The sequence below is a fragment of the Lichenostomus cassidix genome, chromosome 4 (genome assembly GCF_008360975.1).
Source record: "Lichenostomus cassidix isolate B80296 chromosome 4, HeHo_3.0, whole genome shotgun sequence".
In the NCBI taxonomy this organism is placed as follows: domain Eukaryota; kingdom Metazoa; phylum Chordata; class Aves; order Passeriformes; family Meliphagidae; genus Lichenostomus; species Lichenostomus cassidix.
The window spans coordinates 46,559,768-46,586,427 of record NC_139484.1 but is presented as its reverse complement, the minus strand read 5'-3'; the positions used below and the strand labels follow the sequence as shown (position 1 = coordinate 46,586,427).

At 38.4% G+C, this 26,660-nt stretch overlaps 1 protein-coding gene across 5 annotated transcripts in view; it reads right to left on the bottom strand.

Moving 5' to 3' along the window:
• The window catches only part of GABRG1 (gamma-aminobutyric acid type A receptor subunit gamma1), a 57,164-nt gene extending 35,713 nt beyond the window's left edge, over positions 1-21,451 (bottom strand). For 3 of the 5 annotated variants that reach the window (XM_085059047.1, XM_085059046.1, XM_085059043.1), the window contains exons 1-2: positions 21,135-21,451; positions 3,832-3,980 (exon numbers count right to left, since the gene is read on the bottom strand). In XM_085059047.1, coding sequence (XP_084915173.1) covers positions 3,832-3,980; positions 21,135-21,226 — 241 coding nt within the window. In that variant the 5' untranslated portion in view covers positions 21,227-21,451. Of the gene's footprint in view, positions 1-3,831; positions 3,981-4,812; positions 4,973-6,118; positions 6,204-21,134 lie in introns of those variants that run through there. The other 2 variants (XM_085059044.1, XM_085059045.1) reach the window with 2 other exon arrangements.
• Positions 21,452-26,660: the final 5,209 nt, after the last annotated feature.

The window sequence follows — 26,660 nt, the reverse complement described above, 5'->3', positions numbered from 1 at the left end:
TGAATATGCACTTCTATATCTTGCTCTTGTATTTTGTTCTTCAATTCTTGTAAAATATTCTTAAACTCAAAATACATCTCTCTCTACCTTTACTTGGTATTTTCTTACTTGTTTTGTTGCCTGGAATAAAACACAAAACCTTTCTAAACAGTGTTAAAATGATAATGCAAAAGCAATCTTTAATCAAAAGCTTTTGAAGTGCACAATGTGGCGATACACCCATGTGATACAGCATTTCTACAATTTTTATAAGGTTATTTAACTAGTATATCTAACAAATATTGTCCAATGGAAGAGTAGTTGGTTAGGTAATTTCCCTGGGGTTCTGACCCATTGGAGCCCCCCTCAGTCTTCTAGTCCTACACTTCATTGTGTCTACAATGTAAGGCGCACAACAGTGTCCTTTCTAGACCAAAGGCAAGACTGAACAAAATTTCAAGAATGTATTAGTAAGGGTTTATTTGGGAGAGAGCAGGAAAAGCACTAGAAGTTATAACTATGTATTAACAGCCTACAAAGTTACAAATATATGAAAAATATATAAATAGATAAAAATCTTTAGGCATCAGTTTGAGCTAATTACTCTTTTGCCTATATTATACTTTCATCAATGCTACACTGAGAGCACCTGTTCAACAGGATACTTCCCTAGTACCTTTATTTTTTGAGAATTAGCACTTCTATTAGTATTTTGAATGTCCAATATTTTCCAAGTATTCTTTATATCCCTGAGAACATTACTTTTCACATTAGCCTGCTGAGATGTAATTATTTACCCATGCCCTGCCTATAGAGCATTAGCAACTATCCAAATTTCTCTAGGAATCAAATTCTTCTGTGTCTATAAGTAATCATCCTTAAATTCCCACCATTCTTAAAATTTCCATCAATAGTGGAAATTCCAATGACAGAAAACTGTTGATTGAAAACCCCCACTAAAGTTGTAGATATGTGATGATTGTTTCCTATTTTTAATTACATTTTCAGATAGAGCAGTTGTGTTTCACCTATACAGACATCACTGCTGGAAGAAATGATCCATACATAGATAGGATAATATTAATATATCAATGTTCCTAAGATGAGAGAGGTGGAACAATGAGGAGCCAGAATCTTTCACTTTAAACAGGAAAGTTCAAAAATAATAGTTACTTTGATGCAGGACTGAAGCTAAAACAGTGTGGTTATAAAATCATGCAGCCAAAAGGTAATGTTACAGTGAGAATAATACTGCATTATTAGTATATCAACTCTCCAAGGTTGTATCTGTAATTAAAGGTATTTATACCACAGATAGGAGACTTCATCTGATAATTACTATTACTTTACACTGAATAGAAGAATGCTAGAACCTTCAGTGCTAAAACCTTTATGCTCCAAACACCTCAAGGCTACTACATAATTTGAGTTAAAGATTAGTAAGATTCATAAACTTAGCAAAGGGTAGCAGGTAAGGAATTACTATAACCCATGGATATTTGAATGAGACAAACAGAAAATGACAGAGAGGATTTTTCTCCTATTAAATTTCAGTATTGCCTCCAAAGGTTCAATTTACATTTGGCTCTCCTTTAGCATCTCCCTCAACTAACTGTATGCTTAACAATGAAACCCTTATCTCACTCTGAGATGCTGAAATTTTGTGTCAACACCAGGAAGAAAACAAAATTCTGCTCTGGGATTCAAATCCAAAAAGTCTGAGTTCAAAACAAAAAATGTTGTTATTGTAAAGGAGCTTTGTAATTTAATCATGAGAATGTTCGGTGGGATACTATTTGTTTGAAAGATAATGAGAATTTCAGTTCAATGATCTTGTTGTACAAGAACTGTCATACACTCTGAAGAAAGGAATCTCACACCAGATTTTATCTACATATTTGAAGCAGATTAAGATGAGTAAACTATAGCCTGGTTTTGTTTTTCTGTCTGTCAAATATCTGTTGCAGTTCCCAAACAACTGGACAGAATGCAGTGCCTCCCCCCGAAGTCAGAAATTTCATCTTACGCTGTCCAAAACTTCTTCCCTGTGGCACAAATTTGCAATTTCCCCTCCATGCAGAAGAGAATCATACTTAACTTAAATTTGTTCTCCTGCAAACAAAGTGAATACTCCCAAATGTTTCCTTTCCTCATTACTCTGGCTGATTATTCATTAACTCAATGTTCTAGTACAGTGGATGGAGGCAAGCCCCAGATAGCAAAGGTCAGACTGGTACAGAACTTTTGAGAAGAGAAAGGGTACATTTATGTGACAGAAGATACAACTAAGTGTCTTCTTTCAGGAACTGCTGTTTTGAATCCAAAAAGCTGTACACTGAGTTACTCACAAAAAGACAGAGTTTTTCTCCTATCAAGACTCAGTATATAACCAGAAAAGTAAAGGCAAGGATTACATCCAAATTCTTCCATGCCTGTCTAAATCTCTTTGACATGTCAGAATAAATTCCTCCCCTGTATTCCCTCCATTTACTTGTAAGTCTTATAGGGAGAGAAGAGAAAAAGAATTATCTTTTCCTTCATCCCCCAACTACCAGCTAATCATTAGAAGGAATCCTAGCAGAGACAGTTTATTCCCTCATAATTGCTTTGCTGTCTGTTGCATCAAACAGGGGTAAGAAAACAACAGTAATGCTGAACATTTGTCACACACTGAGAATTTAAGGAAAAACATGCTGGAAGACCTTTCTCGTTGTCTAAATATTTTTAGTAATTCAATTAAATGAACATGAAGAAAAAGACTTAAACCAAACTTTATGAGATTCACATGTGATTACATTATGACAGGGAGAAAAATATTGCCTTTCAACATCTTCAGGATAACAGTCAACAATAAAACACAACTAAGAAGTTTGGGAAAGAAAACAATTTGTCACAAGCTTTCAAAAGAAAATGCATAGCTTGAGATTGCATCTCTCTTCTCCTACATAAATGAAACAGGACTAGATTGTTGTATTGCTTATCATATAAACAGCTTACAGACTTACATGGCATCCCTTTGATAGGAAATGCCAGGTATGTAACAAATAATTATGTCCTCTACCTTTCTCTTCACATTTCAGGAAACAAACTCAGAGAAAATATATTGTTTTTCTTATTTGATCCTGTATGCAAGTGGTAGACAAGAGCTGGCAAGGTTTCGTGTACTACTTGTTTTCAAAACAAGATTCTTCCAAATATTTACACTTAATAGTCATATGCAAATTTATGCTTTGACTATCGAAATACAAAATTTCCCTCCTACTAGCTGCAAAGTTTGATCTATAGCAATGCAGTTTTCCTTCCTATATTCTGCTAAAAATGATGGGTCCTAAGTTATATTTTTATACTCTTAAATTTTTTTCAAAATCTTAGCTAAGGGAAGAAGAGAACTGAGTTGCATTACATTTGCTCAAAATAGACACAATGCATTTCCTACAGTAAGAATAAAATGTTTAGGAATAATTCTTTAATAAACTGCTACAAACTTAAGATCAATTTTTTTTAAATTACCATGGCTGGTTTATATCTACAATTCTTTCTGTCAGAAGATCTTTGTTAAAAAAAGCAAATTATAGTTGCCCTTCAGTGATTTATTATAGATTGCTCACTGTCCCCCAAAACCAATACTTTCCATAAGAAAAAAAAAATATTATAAATGGAACATAAAGTCTAATATTGCATAGAACATTATTTTTGCTAGTTCCAGAAATCATTACATTTTATTTCTCTTATATTTATCTTCCTATATTGAGTTTTAAATATTGCAATAAGCAGAGTTTTGCCATCTTTGAGAAAATGCATACCATCTCTAATTCACATCTTTTATTACACTGAATCATTTTATGAGCTTACCCCCAATATCTGGCCGAAGCTTATTGTCATATCCTTGGAGTAAGGAGTCCAATATGTGAGTTACATCCCCACCATGAATCTTTGGTGCAAGGACCCATGTTTTATTCACTGTTAGATCTTCATCATCCTCATCATCTGCTTTATCAGCTCTAGGTTGTGTGAATGCAAAGAGAAAAAAAAACAACTAAGGTTAGGAAAAACACAAGGCAAAGTGAAACTGAATATGTAAGAGGTGGAGAAGAAAGAGGTGAAATATTGAACACTATTTAGAGCATTTCATAAAACCCAAATGCACTCTGGTGCCAACAGAAAGAAGCAGGCCTTTACCTACTACATATATATATATATTTACTAACTTTTTTTATGGTGGCGTGAGCTAATAAATGTGTAAATAAAGGCATTAACACATCACCCACACAGAAAAACCCAAGCCTTGAGTCAAACCCATAAAAGTAGTAGCAACAGTCATTGTCTTACTGTCAGCCCTTTCCTGTTTTAAAACAAAAGTGTAATTCCAAAGCTTTTCCCTACCTGCATTTCTTTTTCAAATGATAGTACTAATATTTCTAAGAGGTGCTTAATCTTCATAATAGCATGTGTATGTATGCTACTTAAAAGAGCATCAACAGAATCTCCTTCCTAGTAGCCTCTGTTCTAACTATGACATAAAAAAATAAGACTTATATACTTATTAAACTCCGTTCACATTTTAAGCAAGCAAAGAAACATTACATCCATGAGCTACAACTAAACATTACAGAAGCTGCAGACATATGTCAATTATGTGTCTGCATGTATACATGGTATAGTTAACTGAAAGGAATGGTACACCGTTTTAAGATCACTCGTTAGCTACTTATTTCATCAAGATGAAACAAATGTAAAAGGAAAATAATTACACATTCATTTATCACCTGTCCTTTAATTAGATAAGCAGGAATAGATAGTCAATCACTAAATCATTTTTAAAAATTGCAATACCTTAGTTGCATCTGCAGATTCACTCAGATATCACCAAAAGGTCAAAGAATGCCTGGAAGTAGTTTTCTTTCCACTTCAATCAGATGAGTATGGACTCCAGTATTCCTCCAGTGCTAAAAACTACAATCTGTATTACTCATCCAGTTTATTTCAAGGAAGTGCTATGGGCTTGATATCAAGCAAAGTGCATCAGACTGATAGCACAGCCTGCCTTCACTAATGGGCACTGGCTAGCAATTAAAGAAAATACACAGCCCCTATAAATCAGAGCCAATGTTAACTTTAGTACAATACTCCAGTAAAAGTATGGAATTAAATTGCTACCCTTGTGCCAATTTGCATTGTACACCAAAACCAAAAATGTTACTGCTTTATTATTAAAAAAGAATTTAAGGGCTTCTAAATTGCACAGACATATGCTGCCCTCAAAACCAAAGGTGGGATTTTTCAGCAAATTTACTACAGGAATGGAGACCACCAGTATGTTCCACATGAAGAAAGGACAGAAAATGTCAGGAAAGGACAGAGTGAGAATAGGCATTCCTGGCTTTTCTTGGAGACCTTTGTGGGAATGCCTCAAACCAGTCTGTAATAGCAAGGCCTTGCATCACCTCTCGGATAACACTAGCAAGTCTCACTGAAAATCAAAACTGTCAGGGCTGTGGAAATTGCTCAGTGGTTTTGGCATGCCTGCTTAATTTGGGAAGTGCAACAGTAACCTTGCCACAGCTCAGTAGGTTCCCAGAGGCTGAACAAAAGGCACTGTTCCTATATCAGAGCTTTCATACCTAGCTCGCTGCAAACAAGTTGAAAGTGTCTATTTTAGCTGAAAGAAATACACAGTCTAAATGCAAGGCTTACTGACAGCTTCCCCGTAACAGTCTGAAAAGCACTTTCATTCTTTTAAATTGAAATGCACCATAAAATACTTAATCTCTACTTCACTACATAGACATTAGAGAAATGTCAGATATTAAATATTTAACATTTCCCATTAGCAGGATCCTACTAATGGGAGCACTAAAAGTAGGAAGCTAAGTTTTGTAAATGTACACTCTTTTCCCCTCAAAGCTACCTATTGCCATCTCTTTCATGTTTTGTTGCCACACAGCTTTTTTTTTTAATATATCTATTTATGGTCTGCTTGCACATTTTGGCATCTAATTACTTTATAAATTAGCTTGCAGTTTCTCAGAGTGCAGAGGCAATCCCAGCCTTTTCCCAGAGGCATTAAGATGATGAGGAGTTAAAAGTTAATTTATAAGTAGCTCTCTAAGGAAAGAGACATAACCACTGCAAAACTGACCTTTTTCTTTTTGTCTTCCATCCCATAAACAGCAGAAAACACAGTGAAACTAAAAGAGCTCCTTACAGATACAGGGCTCCTGACTCTCTGGATCAGCCCAGTTATTTGCAGAGAATTTGAAGTGATTGTGACACTAGTTTTTTCTGCTTTAATGTTTGTTCCACAATGTTATTAAGAACAGCAGAGATTTAGCCAGAGATTTAGGAAAGTACAAGAGGTCATGCTATCACCACCTAAACCCAACAGGAGTTACAACCACAACACCTCCACTCACAGTCACTTGAATATCTTGACATTTCAAAGAGTACTTAATTTTATTTATAGATTCACAGGACAAGTCACATGGGAAAGAGATCATGAGAGGTCTCTCTAGACCAGCCTCCTGCTCAAAGCAGGGCTTGCTCTGAGGTCACAGCAGGTTGCTCATGACTTGATCAGGTTGGGTTTTGCAGACATCCAAGAATGGAAGCTGCACAACCTCTCTGAGCAACCTGATCTTTGCTTGTCTCTTTTCTACAATTTAATATATTCAAGTAAACTTGAAATTACCAAGAAACAAAAATGCAAATACAAATACATTTCAAATTTTCATTTTCTGTCTTATTTGATAGGAGGACCTATGGTCCTCTTCTAATTTTAAAACTCTAAACTACAAATAGGTACACACTGACAAGTTACAGAAAGCTATTTAAGCAATTCCAGAGGGAGAGGGAAAAATTCCATCTGAACATCTGAGTGTCTTTCCAGACACTAGTAAATAAATCCATTTAAGAAGGCACTTTTATTAGAGGCAACATTTCTTTATTTAGTGTCTGAAAATCTTGGTTTAAAACGCACATTTATGACTATTTACATGGAACTACCTGATTTTATCTAGAAAACATTGTACACTGAACAGAGTGCCGATGGTTGGAAAAGAAAAACAGTCGATTTCCATGCTAGTACACAAGGCCAACAAGAGCTTGTGACTCACTAATCCATTTGCTAAACCTGCAATGCAATAGACAAGAATCAGATAATAATATAACCAAATGTGGAGGACCTGAATTATTGGTGTTCTACGCGGTGAAAACAGCTATTCTTACTCTCTCTATTCCTATCTTACCGGCCTTTTCAGAAGTGATTGATTGAGATTAACCCATCTAACTACCAGAATACCATATTTTTAACTCTACTTTAAAATGTGTCCAAGATCACCAAATGTGTAATAAAGACTATAATATCTCTGAAATGTTGATGGCACCCAGTTCTACAGTTCTGATTCCTAAACCACAGACACTGATGTGCAGTAACAAGACTGTGGTAAGAAGGAATGATGCTGGATGGAAGAAGGAAGTGACCACAATATATAGAATGTCTTTTGTACACCCTCCAGTGAAGCAGGGCACACCACCTGCCAACATGAATTGCCAATCCAGTTGGGTTTTCTTTTGGGAACTGTGTTGGGGAATTGCACAACACTCCTTTAAAAGAGTACCTAGTCACATGAAGGCACAGGACAGGCACTGTGTACATATTCACTTCTAGGAATCTGAATTACCAATCTTTGTCATGCTGAACAGATTTGAATTAGTCTGTTTTAAAGACAGAAATCCTTTCAGATGTGCACAGTCAGCAGGATCAGTCAAGATGGTGTAATTGGGATCTAATCAATCTTGCTAGATCATGTTTTATAAAGAAGCATTCACTTTAGAAAGCAAGATGGCTCAAAAGTGTAAATCTTTTACCAAGATCCTGTGTATCTCCAGCATTTTCTCCAGGGTTTGGAATGGGATAGAAGAAAAGACAGAATGCAGTAAACTTCATTCCAAACCAGAAAAAAAAATGTTAAATTCAGGTATCCTATTCAATTATTTAGTGACAGTTAACTTGGGCTGAGGGCCCTTTTACTTCTTTGCCATTAAAATAAATCTAAGAAACCTATGAAGATTAATGTCAATTAACTCCACTCCTACTTTAATAGTAGCACTTTCCCATGTCTTTCACAACCCCAGGAAGAAAGGCAAACTTAATTAAAGAGGAATTCTTTTCCTTTCCAAGTTCATCTAAAGGTTATTTCACTATACACAGAACATAATACTTACTCCTTTCTCCATTTACTGTAAAATTTATTTGTTCCAGCAAGGTTCACTCACTAGGTCTTTTTCAGAATGTCTGGAGAGACTATGATTTAGAACAAAAATACATCATCAAACATTAAAACATTTCTGTTCCATGGCACAGTGCTACTTTACATCTATTACAGCAGGTGCTATTTCTGATTTTAAGGATTTTATAAATAGGCAAGAGACCTCACTTCTTAAGACACTTCTTGTTGTAACACATGCCCTAGCCTCATAAATTCAACAGTAAACTGCATGTACACAGCTAACAGCAATTAGGCAAAAAGTGCCCCCATTGTGCTCTCTGTCCTTCAGCTAATTGGAGACATTACCATGACTAATAAATCCATGTGCACAAGTGACTAAAGACTAAATAAGTCTTTTCAACATCAGGCAACATGCTCATCTTCAGACATTAGTATCATAGGTTTTTTTCTCCTTTAAATATGAGAAAAATCAGTCAAGTGAGCTTTGAGTTGCAATTAACATCTGTCAAGTTATGTAATGAACTGGAAAAAAATGGATATAGGGAAAATGTTGACTGCTATCTGCATCATGCATGTCAAAGTATTACACATAGAAGTACACGCAGAATAAGTGGGACTATTTAAACATGGTTATGCATCAATTTAGTTGTCCATTCCTGGGCTCCTATTCCCATCCAACACACAAAAGGATATCCAGTCTTCCAAGCCGGTTTCTGGAGAACCTGTAGGCCTCTAGAAAAGTAGAGACTTGGCAGAGAACCTGAGTTACCTCTGCTGATGCCTTAAGTCTGTGCACAAGCAGCTCAATAAAACCTTTGATATCCATGAGGTTTAGACAACCTGTATAGTGGCCTTGTCTTTTTGGAGATAGTGATCCTTCCGTACAAAGAATACACTGACTATTATTTAATAAATAAATAAGTCAGTGTTTCAGATAATTTCTATGCTGGAAGAGCTGAATAGAATATGTTTTCCTTTTTGCCTTACATATGTGAATGAAAACAGTAAGACTAGTGGTGTCACTTCATTTAGCTGAGGATCTTCAGCTGCTTCAGGAGTTTAACCAATACAGGAGTAGGGCAGAGCGACACTTACTCAAATGATGAAACAAGCCATAAGACAGCTGTTACTCATGGGAGGTGCTCCCCAGGATATGTCCTTTGTCTCAGTATAATACAATTTAACCTTTATTTTCTATTACTTAAACCCACCCCCCGCAAATAAAAATACCCAAAAACCACCAACAAAAAAACCCTAAAACCCCAACAAAACAAAAACAAACCAAAACAAAGCCAAACAAAACAACACCCCACCAAAAAAACAAAAACAAACAAAACAAACAAAATGAACAAAAAATAAAACCAACAAACAAACAAAAAAACAAACAAAACAAAACAAAAAAACCCCACCAAACCAAACTATTTCTATCATCTTTCAGAAAAATGGTAATGTTTCTTCCCAAGGTAGTTTCCAACAGATCATCTAACCAGACACTAGCTTGCTCCAGAGCACCAAACATTATATGCATGTATGTAGTAAAGAAGTGTATCTGATGGCCTCGTCAATGAGAGGTCAGAGCTCATCTGACCTAGCCAAATTCCACACATGATAAAAGACCTAAAGCACTGCTGAAAAGCAAAGCATGGTCACTGACACCCTTATGACCAGAGCCAGACATTTGTACACAGGCTGGTGATGATTCTAGTTCAGAATACAAATAAGTACTTGCATGTGTCATGTGAATGACCAAGGCATAGGACCAGGTATAGATGAAAATCTGAACTCTTGCAGGATAATAAATTTAAGAAATGTCTGAAACAGAACAAAGTTCCTTAAATAGAAAAATGCAACTTCAGCATGGAAAGAATGAATAATTACTCTCATGTCGGCAATTTAAATTACATAGTTCCATATTTTCTTAAACTTCTTAAGATAAAACAAGTGCCTCAGATAGAATTGTAATATTCTTAGAAGCTGAGAAATTATTGGGACTCCTGCACGTATGCCAATACTACTTGTATTTTTGTTTTTGCTACTACTAGTAGCAAAAATAAGCAGGACCACATAGTCATAACTGCTGAAATAGAACTCAATTCCATTTTTCTACAAAAGACTTTGTTGAAAGCTCACTATCACTGCTAGCTGTCAGTAGTGAATGGTTTAAACATCTCTCAAGATTTGTCTTTCAGACTTGATGGCTGACTTCATAGTCATCAGTTCCATTACATTTCTGTGAAAGTGAACACTCTTTTGTGTTTCATCATCAGTGGCTTCACTGATATGCTCTACGTGTGGCAGAAAATTTCTGGGAAAATAAACCTAACTGCAAGCAAAGAAATACAGCTACTGGAAATATGTCTCCAAAAAGTATTACTTGCTACTCTTAATCCTGTGGTATATAGAGTCACTGATGTTGTATTCCTTCATCTTTATCCTTCCTAAACTGGTTTAGACATTCTCTTGACAAAAATCTCTTTTCCCACCATCCATTCTATCTCCAATATTTTCATCAATTTATTTCCCATGCCTTCTGCCTTGCCAGACTGGCATATTCTTTTGTGTGTCAAAATAAATTTCTCTCTCCCACTGAAGTATGTTTACTTATTCCCTATATTTTTTCCTACCCCATACTGTTAGGTTGATTCTTCTTCTGAATACACAAAGTGCCTTGTGCCCATTGTCTTATTTCTTATTTGTCTGGCTATTTATAATTTCCTGTCCTGCTTCTTCTTTCCCTTCTTCTCCCTTAATTTTTAATGAAGGGATTCATTTGAACCTTAATTATCAGGGAAAAGTGTGTCAAAAATGTTAGGAATTCATACACAGAAATATTAGAACACTAGTGTAGAAGTATAAGCTACATAAGGAAGTTCACTTGGTATTAAATAAATAAAGATTTGTTGTAAAAAAATGAACAATCATAGCACTAACAGAATAAAAAAAGTACCTCTGCTATTCAATCCCTGTAACAAAAAGTGTGTCTGAGTGTTTAGACTATCAAACTTGTGATATCTTAGTATGTACCACAAGCATCAGGTGAGTCATTACATCTTTGAAAGATACAAAACACTTTCTTCAACATGCAGTAACTTCAGTCCAATTAATTTCAATCCCGGCAAGACTTTCACTTAAAAACATTATCACATTTCTCATAAAATCTTCAACATCCTTGTGATATTTATATACTAAAAACTAACCCAAAATTACTGAACAATACAACCAGACTTAACTCTGAACACTTAATAAAGGCACAACCCAACTGCAAAAAATATTTAAAGAAATGTGGATTTTAAACATTAAAACAACAGGTATTATTATTATATCTTCCAGAAGAACAATTTTGTTCTTAGATACACACAAATTGATCTCCTTCAAGTCAATTTTCACATAATGCTGCACACTATCTGAAATTACGCTGGTCAAATGTTATTAATTCAAATGGATTTTACAGATCTCAAAAAATTATCATAAGGACTAAAAGCACTGCAGATATTCTTTATCCATCAGTCTTCTCACATAATACAAAGTTTATCTTCTCCCCTTGAAAGTTCATCCAAACACTGATATGGTCAGACCAGTATAACTGCTGCCTCTTCTCCTATCAAGCTGCAGTCCTGAAATCAGTTGACAATTTTTCTCACATCTGTCTAGCCAAGTACAGGTAATTCTCTGCGCCGGTTCAGAGCTGCTGGATTCTTGGGCATATTCAGTTGATTAGTATAGCAATCTTACTTTGACCATTTCTTTACCTCTGTTTGTGATGACAAAAATTTCTTCCCAGTTTAGTAGGCTTGATGGAGACAACTCCCTGTTTCTACACTCCCCCTTTTTCATGCTATACAACAGAGAGCAAGGAGTTTGCGCAAGTAACAAAACAGCAAAACAAAAAACACGAGCTGATTTCTGTAATTTTCAAGAGACATTATGAGTTTCCACAAAAAATTTAGGAGGGATCTTGTGAAGTTTACTTCTAGTCAAAGAAGTGCCAAAATTTAATTCAGACCAGGGTGCTTGCCTAATCCAGCTGGGTCTTTGAAAATTCCATGGACAGACATCCCAAAATGTCACTGGACACCTTGTTCCACTGTTTGATTATCTTCCCAGCAATTTTTTTTCTTCATATGTAGTTGAGATTTCCCTGTTGCAATTCACCAACATTGTTTCTCATTCCCTTACCACACACCACCAGGAAGTGCCTACCTCTGTTTTCTTGATCACCTCCGTGTGAGTGCTGGGGACTGATGCTGAATCCCCACAAAGCCATCCTTTCTTCAGTCTGTTCAACCCTTGCCTCATAGGGCAGGTGCTCCTGCTTGACCAGCTTGGTAGCCTCTATTGAGCTCTTTCCAGTTTAAACCCAAACCTGGATGCAGTATCTAGATGTAGTTTCACAAGTGTTGAGCAGAGGCAGACAATCACTTTCTTCAGCCTCCTGAATGTGCACCTGGTCCCACAGCCCAGGAGGCTGCTGGCCCTCTCTGCTGCCAAGTGCCATGCTCTCCAGATGCAACTCCAGGTCCATTTGGAAGAGCTGATCCCCAGCCAGTTAGCTCTAGTCCTGCTGAGGCGGATGTGCCACTCAGGTGCAGGACTTAAGCACTCATCCCTGATGAATTTTATAATGCTCCTCTCAACCCATTACCCCAACCTCTCCTGCTCCCTCTGAAAAACAGCCCTGTTTGAAAACATAAGAACTTGGTAAAAAAATCTTACAAGGTTGGAAAAAAATTGTCTTCAGGAAACATTATGCCAATATCGTTATTCCTGATGCTCTGATCTGTTCTTGTTCCACCCCAGAAAAAGAAGGAAATAGGATATATTTATCACTTCTCTTTCCTTGCGGCAATTATTCCACATTCTGATTACAAACTTGAAGAACGTGTTGTATGATCTGTTTTCACAGAATCAGAGAATCATTTAGTTTGGAAAAACCCTCTGAGATCATCAAGTCCAACCTTTGACTGATCACCACTTTGTCAACTAGACCATGGCATCAAGTGCCACATACAGTTGTTTATTCAACACCACCAGGGATGGTGACTCCACCATCCCCTTCCAATGCTTAACAATCCCTTCTGAAGAAAAAATCATCCTGATGTCCAACCTGAACCTCCCCTGGCACAGTTTGAGGCCATTTTTTCTTGTCCTGTCTCTAGTTGCCTGAGAGAAGAGGTCAACCCACACCTTTACAACCTCCTTCCAGATAGTTGTAGAGAGTGGTAAGATCACCCCTGAGCCTCCTTTTCTCCAGACTAAACAACCCCAGCTCCCTCAGCCACTCTTCAAAGGACTTAACCTCTAGATCCTTCACCAGACTTGTTGCTCTTCTCTGGACACACTCCAGTACCTCAATGTCTTTCTTGTAGTGAGGGGCCCAGAACTGAACACAGGACTTGAAGTGCAATCTTATTTTCTCAGTTGGTAAGTTTTACCTTCTTTGTGGGTTTTGGCCATAACATGTAATCAAATAATTAAAATGTAAACAGCCATAGTCCACTGTTCATCCAGACCAAAAAGCAGGGAACATATGAAGACTTGAACAGAAGTGGATAACCATAGCAAATTATAGAACCCAAGCAGATATTACTGAAGAGGGACAAATGGTGTTAAATAAAGGTCAAAATATCCCCTAAAGGGTAAGGAAGGGCAGTGTTACCCTCTCTTGATATGTGAAACTTGTACTAACTGTTGCAGTACCAGATATCTTGGGAGTTTCAGACTGGTCATCACACAAAGACAGCCACACATTAATCCATGTGCCACATGTCAGCACACCTTTAAAGAGACTGCAGATCTCTGTCTACACTTGACTGATGAAAGGTTAACTGTCATCAAGTTCAAAATGCACAGATACACTGTTGATGGGCTAAGTATCTCAATGCAAGATACACTTTCTATAGTGAAACTAGACTTAAAACAAACCCATGATAAATGAATGCTGAGAATCACAACCTTAATAAAAAGCAGTTGACCTAATTAAATACCATCACACACTAATTAAAAAATTCACCACATTGCAAAGTCAACTTTCTAACTTAAAATATCACCAGCATCTCAATGGATATATCAAATGAGCACTCCTTTATAAGGCATTTTCATTCATTTAAGCTGATGGTATTTCAACATAGCCACATGAACATTTGTTCTAAAAAAATTCATCACATATTTCCTGCAAAATCTTCAGGTAACAAGAAATCTACTGCAACCCTTCACAATTCAAGCTTATTTGAAATAGTTCCAAAAATTCTGGTACACATGTGAGCAGATACCACCCTTCTCCCACAGGAGGCAAAGAAATATGTATAGACTGAAGCAGCAACAGAACCAGAGACTTGCATTGAATTGCACACTGTAATTGTGGCATATAGGTAAATCTGGCAAGAAATCACAGAAAAAGCCATACATCTACAATAAGCAGGCAATGACTACATGTCCCCAAGAGAAGTAGAGTGAATGGATTCTACTGAGATTTTAGTGTAACTGTCATTAGACAATTATGGACTAATCCCAAGGTCAATTAAGTTAATGAATAATTGCATAAAAGGGTGAATATACTCTGTAAAGACTAATGCAAGTACCTAAACCATGTAATCAAAAGCTTCTTGTCTCTGTGAGCAAAATTACGTCTTCTCTGACATAATTTATTGTGTATTAAATGCAACACATGTCTTTAAAACAGAACTATTACATCTCTTGTCAGATGATGATTGAAATTTATGGTAGGTAGGGCTTTCCCCTGCTGGACACAACCCACAGCCCCACAGCTGGATGGCCCTCACTGGCAAAGCAAGAATCTAAGGTACAAGTCCATAGGTCATCTGCAGCAGGTCTGATACAACCCAATACATATTCAATGGCTGTATGGTGGTGAAATCAAGAACTGCTCTCCTCCAGAGAAAAAAGTGACGGCACTTTCTTTTTAAAAACATCTACATAATTTCTTCTGTCATGCAAATTTAACATTGGACAATGGAATTAAAAAATTGTCATGACTTATATTGACAGTTAGCCACCTTAATTAACACTTGATGCTACAATTTTTTACTAATATAAATTACACCCAGTTGACCTTTATTCAGGAAGAAAATTTGAATGATAATACTACATTACTACTAATAATATTACTTAATCACTCACGGTACACTGCCTTAAACAAGAAGAAAACTCTCTTAAAAGAAAGGCCTATGAATCTATTTGAGACATCAAATAATTTAGTGCAAAGTGGATGTATCCCATTCTATCTCAGATTTTTCCCTATTCACTATGTCTGTCTGTCTTCCTGGAAACAACAAAAAATTACTGCACATAAATTTAGAAACATAGAATTAACCATTCACACCTTACCAGAGATAAATGCAGTGACACAGAAAAGGACCAAGGCAGAAAGCAAAAAGAACATTAGTTATTTAGAACATGAGAACATTAGTCTGAACAGTATTGGAGTTAATCCTGTAAGAGTAGCTGAGCAGTATGAAGTAGTAGCAGTGAAGCAATATTCTGTGTGTACCTCTTCTTCAGAGAGAAAATTGAAAGGGTTTAAAAGTGGTTAAGCAAATAATTAAACTTTTTCTCAAGAAATGTAAGTATCCCAGTTTACTTACCTTAGAGGAAAACATAAGTGGCTATCAAGTTGTCTCTTAAACTACATATACCAGGGATTTTCTTCAAAGAGTAGCTCATATGACTGTAATATGGGTCCAAGTCAATGGAAATTTCCACTCTGCATAGTGTTGCCAATTGTGACACATTTGTATAGAACTTCTATTTTGGACTAGATAATTCATCCTGCAACAACTGCTTTGAATTGAACCACACTGGAGCTTCCTGTCACCTGTGGCATTAAACACATGATCTCCACGATGGTATGGTGTAGACATTAAATCTGGGGTTCTCAAATTGTTAGTTTGTTATCAGTTTACATACTTGTGAGACACAATAAATGTCCTGAACCAACCACCATAGACCATGATAGGAACAGGCATCAGATGCAACCAACCATGAGCCCCACCACAGTGTGAGCACTTATTGGTTCTGATAATTGTTTTACAATTACATAACTTGTTTTTCACCTCTAGTTTAGCTAAGTCATTCCCAGAATGCTTTTCTAGTTAGCCAAAATAAGAGAAGTGAGCAAGGATTTTACAAGGGTAACAAGTCCCTCACTTTGCAAGGCCTTTCTGCTCTACAACAGTCACCCAGAGGTGTGGAGGTTTCTACAACACATTATGAAAGATTAGGCTGGAAAGAGAAAGGCAGCAGGATATTTTCTGACTAAAATGCTTATTTCTTTAAGAATTTTTAGGATTCATTTGAGAGGCTCTGAGTTCTTGTCAAGGCAAAATTTGGCAGAGGCAGTCAGAGCAAGGAAGAGCTTTGATGACTGGTTTCCTTGTTGGAGAGCAGATGGATGCAGACCACACTCTGGTCCTGAAGAGCAGTTGCAGCCATTGGTCTACACCTTGAAGCTACCCTGCACCAGAAGTATCAACCAAGACCTGGATTTCCCCACAAAGAGATGGACATGGAATCCAGTGGCTGAACCAGGTGTAGTAGGTTACACTGGGAAAAAAACCCAGGCTTTTTCTGCTGGCAGAAGAAAACAGGAGATCCACTGGCTGGAAGCCAGAGAAACCTCAAACTAGAAATACTGTATAACACTTCATCAGATTGCTTCTTGTCAAGTCTGTATGCAGGGACTTAGTTAAACTGAAGGAACAAACCTGATAGAGAAGCCAGGGTAAATTTTCCAGTTTCGTTTAGCCTCTTATATATTGTTATATAAAAGTGGATTATCTCAGCAGATCCTACTGACTGGAACATCACCAATTAAAGCATATTTTAGGAACTATTTCTTTTCATCATATCCATGTCACTGCAATTGCCCTCTTTGAAACAAGTTCTGTTCTGATGAACTCCTGCTGACCTTCCTAGTCCCTCTAGTTACCTCTATTAGTTCAGTGTTGCTGCATGATTTACCGTTTTAAGTTTATATATATAGAATCAGGTTTTTACATAGGCCTTTAGGCCATTGAACTCACCACATTATTTTTAGTCTGAAAAAATGTTTGCATGTGCAAAAATGCAAAATCAGGACATCTGTGTCATCTTCAGATTAATTCAATTGCATCTGAATTATCCTGTACAAATCATTATTATTCAGAGAAATTAAGAAATAAAAGTTAGTGTCATTGTCATCCACCAGCCTTTGAAAGATTCCTGTCAGTGTGTTACAGTCATTTATAATTAGTGCTTGTCTCTGCTGCTCTTTACCAAATAAGTTATGATATTGTTATTTTATAACAACAACTCAGGCACATGATCTATTTAGTATGCAGTGCAAGAAAGAGTTATGCAGGTAATTCAAAAAGTGCTACTACTCTTCTGTCATAGATGGTACTACAGAAATGAGGTTTGAGATGCTCACCTTTGGTTTTCTGTGAGTTCAGCCTACATGACTCTTTTAGTTTATATATATGACAGCCCAAACCAAAGCAACTCACCTTCAAGCAGTGCATACACCTGTCCATTTCAGTGGTCCTACCTACTAGGTGTTTTGTTTGAGCCAGATTAATACAGTTCCTCTAGAGCTTGAAAGAAAAGGCACCTGTTCCCCCAATCCCCTTGTAATCTACTCTGTGAACAAACATGTATTCAGAACAAGAACTTGAACAAGGTCAACAAGTGCTCACCTGTAACCTTTTCTGTCCAGTTCTGAAAGGCTTGAATTTGTAGTACAGGTGCTCTTTTTAGCGTCAGGCATATTCAACAAACAGAAGGTTAAAAGTAAATGAAAATTTGGTTAAATCTGCTGAGACCCTTTTTATTTTTTTAATGGATTGACATAGTTTGAAGGTTTCCTTGAAACCATTGTAAGAAGATTATGTGCAAAGACTATAAGTATTTCTCAATATTTATGTGTCTTTAAACTTTATATCAACAAAATAAAATATTAACAAACTTTTAATAAAATAAACTGTATTTTAAACCACTGGGACTGCTGAATAACAAGTTTTTCACTGTCACATCACAAACAAAGCACATAAGAGTGAGGATAATAATGAATAAACATCACAGATGTTCAAATGAAACAGTAAATCACTATTATCAAGCGCTAAGAAACCAATGTTGTTATGACAGGCTTAACTCTGATTCAGGAATTTATACAAGAAGACAATACATTTTCCTAACAGATACTTTGAAATTAAAAAGAAAATATTATTTGACATTTGTACCTGCTGACAGTTACATTTCAATAGGGCATTTATAATTGTGTTTAGAACATCAGATTACAAAGCTAAAGGGAAGATGTGGTCAAAATTAAGTTAAGCTTACAATATACTTTTAGGCATGCTGACCAGTACATGCCATTTAAAGAAGTGTAAATTAAAAGAAATGTTACAGTTATGGTGCACCTGTATGGTTGGAACTAAGGAAATAATATTAATGATATTGTCAGTTCTTCTGCTCTGCCTATCAATTATCTGTTTATTTGAATTCAACAAGAATAATGGGTTTGCCAAACATTTAGGACTGCAGTGACTGCTGGGTAAGTACTCTTTCCCTGCACACACATTGTAGAAAGGGTCACAGCCCGATTTCTGCTACAGAAGAAATGTCTGCAATAGACAAAAGTAGTCCTTCAAAATATTGACTCATGAAATTACATCAAGTGCTTAGGCCTTTCTGATCTGTTAGTGATGAATGTGAAGAACTGAGGGTAAACAACTGTTTTATGGGACAGAGTTCCTGTGCTTTGGTGTGAGAAGTTTGGTGTAGTGTCAGGCAACAGCTTTTGTGGCAGTACCATAAAAGAATAAACTCTTGGTTCAGTTCAACTTCCAATGTGCTTGCTTAGGCTTTAACTCCAGTTTGTTACAGCTGAAGAAAATTTACTCATCCTCAGTGCAAAGTATTTTGTGTATAAATGCATACTCAAAGTGATGCAATCTGCATCCCTTTAAAAGTATGTGTTGAAAAGGCAGACTGGCTCCTGCAAGATAGTTTTAGAAAAACAGGCAGAAGTGGTGCAACCTGGTCTGTTTTGAGAAAAGTGTTACTCCTGGATTTTAGTTTGATCTTCAAGGAAAATCTTGGGCTGAAACTACAGAGAGGCATCCAAAGCAGCAGAATAATAGTATTTCCATCCTACTTTGTGGCAGACTGTTAAAGAGCACCAGAGGTTCCGAGCTCTCTGCAAACACCCCTGAATTGCAATGCACTACATACCAGAGAATCATGATCTGCAAAACAAGTCCATTTGAGGTCACTTAAAAAAAAAAATAAAATAAAAATGGGGGTGGGGGGAGACTTTCACATCTTTCAACCACCATTTTTCCATGTAGCCTCTGAAAAAAGTCAAGGCTGAAAATAGTTGATTCAGATACATGGGTATTTATACCAAAGGTTCCATTTTATCTGAGATGTCCTGGAACACAGAACAAAATAATGCATTTAAGTTACCTCTTTCTCTCATTGAAGATTTCTTACCAACTTATTTATAAAGGGTAATGTTAATGAGATGCATACATAACAATCTACACCTAGTTTTATAATCCCAACCACAATTTCACAAACAAAGCAAACTAAATTATTTTCTTAGCTAGTCCTCCTCCTTTGTAACTAAGTCTTTGAACTGATAAATTAGCATGCATATTCTTTTCTCTCAAACCACTTGATAATTTCTTTCACACCTGAGGTACACTATGATCATTAAGAAAAATTCTGAAGATGCACAGCTGCACTGGTATAATTTTCATCAATGCCTTTGAAAAATATTTCCATAATTTATCAAGGTTTTAAAAGACACAGATTAAGAAAAGTATAATCAATGGTGTTTCTGACTAAGATTACACAGCAGCCTTCTGAAGATGGGAGATGAGATCAACATACCTCACAGACTGATAAATCATTCAGAGTGGTGAAGGGGTCTAGAGTATGATAGACTTTAAAAAATGTTTAATATTTTTTTTCCCTTTCTTTTATATTTTTTTGCCATCCTTTACACTACATATTTTTACATCCTCTAGAATGATAATCTGGTCCTTCATTAAAAAGAAAGACACACTGAGCAACAGTCAAATACCCTTTCAGTCCTGCTTTGTGATTTTTATGAGTGTAACCTGTGGAATGGTCCACATTAGTCCTGCATTATTAATGAGTTGAATTATCATGTTGCTTTCCGTTGTTATGGGTATTAATAACACATGTACACAGCTGTACCAAACTATTGTTTCTTCAGAGCCCTTCAGCTCAATTTTCTAACTCTGCTTTCAAATGCACGTTTCCAACTTGTGGCACTTGAGCAGCTGCCCTGCTCCACGCCACGCGTGATGCCGATCCCCCTCCCGAGAGCCGCAGCGGCAGGAGCGGGTGTCGTGCGGGAGTCCCCGCACATCGCCCCGGTCCCACTGCCGCCATGGGTGTCCCCGCACCGGCAGCTGCAGCTCCGCACATCGCCCCGGTCCCACTGCCGCCATGGGTGTCCCCGCACCGGCAGCTGCAGCAGCGGCAGCGCCAGCCGCCTCCTGCCCCTCTCGCCGCAGCCGCCGGCGGGGACGGGCGGCACCGGAGCCGGGCAGCTCCGTGCTCCTGGCCGCCCCCAGCACGGGGGACGAGCTCTTCCCGGCACCGAGCCGAGCCCGGACTCACCGACCCGCCCAGCGAACAAGTGGGATGCGGCTGAAGTTTTACTTTGCCGGTGCCGGCTCCCGCCGCAGCCGCCCGCGGGAGCCACAGCGGCAACGCCGACACGTCTTTTGGTTGAAGTTTTGCGGCTCGACACGCCGCCTCCCCTGCCCCTGCCCCTGCCCCCGCCCCCGCCCCCAGCCCGCCCGGAGCCCCCGAGCCGAGCCGAGCCGAGCCGGGGCGCGATGCGCAGGTAGCGAGTGGCTACCTGCCGGGGCAGTGCGCGGTGCCCGCCGTACTCACCCGCTCCCCAGCCGCACGGTCAGCAGCAGCAGCAGCAGCCGGGCCCCGCGGCGGCGCATCCAGCGGGGCGCGGGGCCACCCCATGCATCCATGAGCCTGAAGGCGCTCTCCCTTGCCCGAGTTTCCTCCGGAGAGGCTGGGGAATAGCGACCCTACCGATACCACCAGCCCCCGGCACACGGCAGGCAGAGGGAGGGGAGGGGAAGGGGGGAAAAAAATAAAATAAAACACCCAAACAGGTAGAAACCCACTCTGCAAGGACCGCGCAACTCGCCCAATAGGCTCATCAGGTTGCTTCATAAATTATCCTAAAAACTGCTGGGCGAATCAGTCCCTAGCAGAGGTGGAGCCTCCTTTACTAGAAGGGAAACATGCTTGGGAGAAAGGGTGGCATTGATTTGGTATTTTCGCCAAAGAGGGAGATGAAATAGACCATATATATATATATATATATATAGGCAGAATATATAAAACGTTAAATACATGTTTAGAGCTATACATATACATTAATTTTTTTCTATTTTTGAAGCTACTCAGAAGGCGGCTCTCCGAGAGGCAGCCTTGCCAAACGGAGACCCGCAGCCGGGAGCAGCAGCGCCGGGGGATGTACGCGGACACCCGCGGGGACTGCGCGGCTCTACGTCCGGCACGATCGAGATTTTGGGGCGCGCGTCCCCAGCCGCGGGGAAGGGGACATCCGCCATCCCCTCGTTCGTCCCCGGGAGAGGGAGCACACCCCTCCAGCCGCAGTCCCTAAAGCCGTGCTGGAGGCGGAGGCGTGCTGGACGCGCAAGGGCAGCCGCGGGAATTCCGCGCCCCCGGGCTGCGAGCGGCGCAGACTCGGCGGCTGCAGGCAGCACTGCGCGGCCGCGGAGCGCCCCGGGGGGGACGGGCGGGAAGCGGGCGATGCGTGGTGCTGCGCTGTGAAATGTGCCAGGGCATGCAAAACGCAAGGGTATGGGGGTTTTAATTATTTTTTCCTCCTTGTCTCCTCTCGACTGCTCCCTCCTCTTGTCTCTCTCAGAAGACGTAGGCGGGAAAGTAGCCAGACATCCCCCCCAGGCACCCCACGCACCCCCCCAAGCCGGGGCAGGAAAGCACCGCGGCGGCGGCAGGGAGCAGAGGTTCCGCGCTCGCAGCCTGTGACCGGCCGTGGGGAAGGGCGGGCACGTCCCGGCGGGTCCAGCGCTTAGACAAGGCGTATTTGTTCTCTCGGCTTCAGGTTGTCACCAGCCCAAATCCCTGCCCCCGGAGATGCCCTTGCTCGCAGCACTATAGGGCGCTTCTGGAATAACCTGTGCGCCGAGTTCTGTGTAAGGAGCAAACCCTTCTGCAGTCATCATCATCATCCTTCTTCGAGTCAAGTTGTCACTACACAGAAACGTAAATAATCCCCCATCCAGTGGTTATTCCGATGAAAGGTGGTGTTCTGTCTTCTTTACACATCATCATCTGGTTATTATTTTATATATACAGCTTACAGCTGCTTTAATGGTTAAAGAAACTCACCATGCTTCAGAGAGCTGCAGTACATTAAGTGAAAATTCAACGACTTGAAAATTAATAGCCAGTCCTGGGGGTACTGGCAGACGGTAAAGGCACATATTATTGCATGACCTGAGGTCTCTTTACTGGTGGATTAACACAGCAGGCAGCATCCTAGCATGATGGCAAAGGCATGAGCTCAGAGGAGAGCATATGCATTTATTACAGAGTAAGTGCAGAAGCAGCTCCTCTGCTGCAGCTGGTGGCACTAGCTCCAAGAAGCACGATTGCTGTCCCCCTCAGCAAGACAATGAGCACAGCCCATGCCCAAGTCCTTTCCTCTCTGGGAAGTCCTTCTGCCCTGAAAATGGCCTGGTCCTTAGGTTTATTATAAATTGGTCTGTCAAACTGACTGCATTTTGCAAATAATGCAATGAATGCTTATGTCTTTGCATTCTGATGTTTATGGAATCATTAAAGCTCTTTACCAGTATATAAAATTCCACCCTGTCACTAATAGATATGCAATTAAGGTGACTACTGAGAAAATTTGACATAAGAAGTTTAAACATACTTACAGGATTCCAAGACATCTTCTTTCTACATAAGCAGTTTGGAGCATCTGTTTAAAAACTTAATTTCGCCCCTGTGTAGATCCAGCAGCTTGCTAATAGTGAAAGCAGTGGAAGATTACAGCAAAAATAACATGTAGCATGAATAGTGAGGAAAGGGAATTTTTCATTTGATTTCAGGGTTTATAAAACTAAGGCACATGGAAGTACTATTAAAAAAAATTAAAGGCAGTGCCAATGATATTTCTCAAATGACACAAGACCAAAGATGACATCTGGACATGCTAGAATTGTCCTAAATCTCAATTTTTCTTGTACTTTAAAGTAAACAATAGAAATCCATCCCTCTGAAAACTAGAGAAGAAATTATTCCATAAGTAAGTAAAATCCTAGATGAGAAATAGCTGTAAAACTTTTGATAAGCAAACAGAGAACAGAAAATAAAAAATCTTTCACCATCAGAAGAAAATATGAAGGGAAAGAAATCAACTCAGATTGTCTGCATTCCTAAGGAAAATAAAAGAAGCAATAAATGAAAACTGCAAAATGGAAAAGAGAATATTGAAGAAAAGCTGGGGAAATTACCTAGTTGGGTGTCAAAAGAAGCAGATACTGAAACAGGATAATACACTAAAAGATAGTGAGTTAGATACTAAGGTCTGCAGATATTTCTCATCTGCTTGGTACTGGCACAGCTAACCTACCAACAATATTTAAATTCTCAGTTAAAAACATCTTCTGATGCTGGAAGTAAGAAGACTGTCTTTAAAAAAAAAAAAGCACAAAGATGAAGAAAGGAGTCAGTCATGTCACTTCAGACCTGCTAGACATAATTTCAGAAACAGCAAATTGACCAAAGTTAAGCAAAACTTTAGGATTCACATCACTGTTATTACTAAGGAGGAACAAACCAGAATGGCTTCTGCAAAGGAAAACCACAGTCTCTATCTTTTTCAGTCATATTTAATGAGTCTATGAATAGAAGATCAGAGCTTCATAATTCATTGTCTTTCAAAACCATTTTAAGTCTATCAGTTATTTTTTTAAAGAAGCTGCATAGTTCTGGGGTCAGCAGGAAAGTAAGGCCATCTCTCAGAAACGACTTGAGACTACTCTCAGTAATTAACTTGCCATGTTAAAAAGTTCTTACAAATCTGCTCTTGAGATTATTTTATTTAACTGATTACTCACTTAACTAATGGTTTCAAAGAGAAGAAATACAAAAATTTACAGATGAAAGTTTCAGTTTGGTTAAATCTATAGAAAAAAGTGAATATATTTTTTAATCATTGCAGTTTAAAATAACAATTATAAAATGGGAAGCAATGACATGCTGACAAATGAAAAAGAAAAATAATTCATGGGTTGAATTTTGTGAAGATTTTAAGTACCTAAATGTAAAATCACATGTCAGCTCTAAGCTCTGCTGCTGCCTAGTAGTGGAAGATCCAGCGAAGATATATATTTAGACTTAACTGAAATGTCTCCAGGACTGTAGAGGAACACCTATAAAAACAACCAGAGGAGCACTAATTTGAGCAGCTCAGCACCTAAATTCTGCCCAAGCTTACTGGAAGCCTTTCTCTTCTCTTAGATTTAAGGAGTACAAGATAACAGGATAATTGAGTGTAAAAGACCTCTAAAACACAGCCATGGTAGATCACCAGTTTCCTAATTTCTTAAAAATGTAATTATTGATTTGAATTCCATAGTAATACACCTAACCTCAGGCACTGTAAAAGGAGCAAAGGCACTTAGCACAAGCTCTTGATTTCCAATCTGGAAGCCACCTATTCAACCACAAGGCACCTACAATTGGTGATTAATCTAAACGGACATGGGAAAGAATTTTCATACTTAAGGCTGAAGTCCAAGTAGAAGGAAGAGGAAAAAATCCACCACATTAGCACAGAAACAGCCAATATCATTGTATTTTTCACCTGGGAGGTTTCACACCTAGTATTGAAGAGTATTTTGATTCTTCACAATTCAATTTTTCAAGACCACAGAGGAACTTAAAAATACTCATATGTAATTTTACATAGCTGACATCCTACATCTGCTGTATTTCTCTTGAATATAGCTACTTCCCTGACAGGAACATGTGAGACCTGCTGCCAGATTTGTGTGGCTGCATACCATTTTGAGTGCATAAGAGCTTTGGAAACCTAGACTTAATGGATGGCCCATCTTCATTCACTGTGCTTAAAGGAAGTCAATGGTTCTCATGTGGTTCTGTAAGGACCACTTACCCTGCTGAGAGCAAAGTTATCCAGTGTGTGTAGATAGAAGAAAAAATTATTATGGTGTTCTCTCCTCCACCTAAAATAAAAGCATATAGAACAGCAAGAACTCAAGGACCATTGCAGTCATGTCTTCAAAAGGTTAGAATTATACAACAATATTTAAATGAAATTGCATATGTAGATCATAACTGTAGATACACAAAGCAACTTCTTGTGTGCTCCTCACACCTTACATTGATAGAATCAAGAGAATACTTTGGGTTGGGAGAGACCTTCAAAGGTCATCTATTCCAATCCTCCTGTCATGGGCAGTGACATCTTCAAAAAGTACACATCATCTGTGTGCTTTCATTTTGGTAAGCACAAACATAAGAACAGAGTTACATGCATGATATTTAAAACTTTAAACCCAAATGAAAATAGTTCCATTCCTCTTAGGGAAGCTCAGAAAAAGTGGTTTTAAGTATACATCATCATGGTTAATCCTACCTGAATATTTAATATAAATCAAGAAAACTATCTTAAACAGCATAGTAGCCTAGTGTTGCAATAGATGTAAAAAACATCTCAAGAATAAAGAAAACTAATGCAAAGATTTTGGTGCTGACCTTTTTAAAAAGGGCCTTTAAATTTGAGGATGGTGGAAGACCACAGGAGGAGAAAATAAAGATGCAGAAATGTAACATCAGTGCAGTTTTTATATTGTGATTAGAACCACAAAATAATTGCTTCTAGTGAAACAGTTAACATCTTAATAGAAAATAAATTATAAAATTCTCCCTTTTCATAACTAAATACTATTTTAATTAGGATTTCATCTCTAATACCTTGATTTAACTGCTCACTCACGTTACTCATTAAAATGACTACTAACAGGACATCTTCAGCTGCACTTAAAAATTAAGCAAGAGAGGTAATCTCAGGTAGAAAACAATTGATGAGGAAAGAAGACTGCACCTATCTTTGCATCCAGAGAAGGGGAAGTTTTACAGCATATAAGAGGATATTCCTTTGCATTTAGCATGTTACACTTCCTCCCCATCTAAGTTATGATTAAATTAAAAACACATTGAAGTGTAGACAGATCTATGTTAACTAGGCTGAAGTGCTTAGGTACAGAAAGATAAGTTCAAATCACAAATGTTCCCTTGGTCTCTTACTATTGTCATTGCCTTTCACTAGACTTTCAAGTATTTTCAACATGAGCCAGCAAACAGCAAATA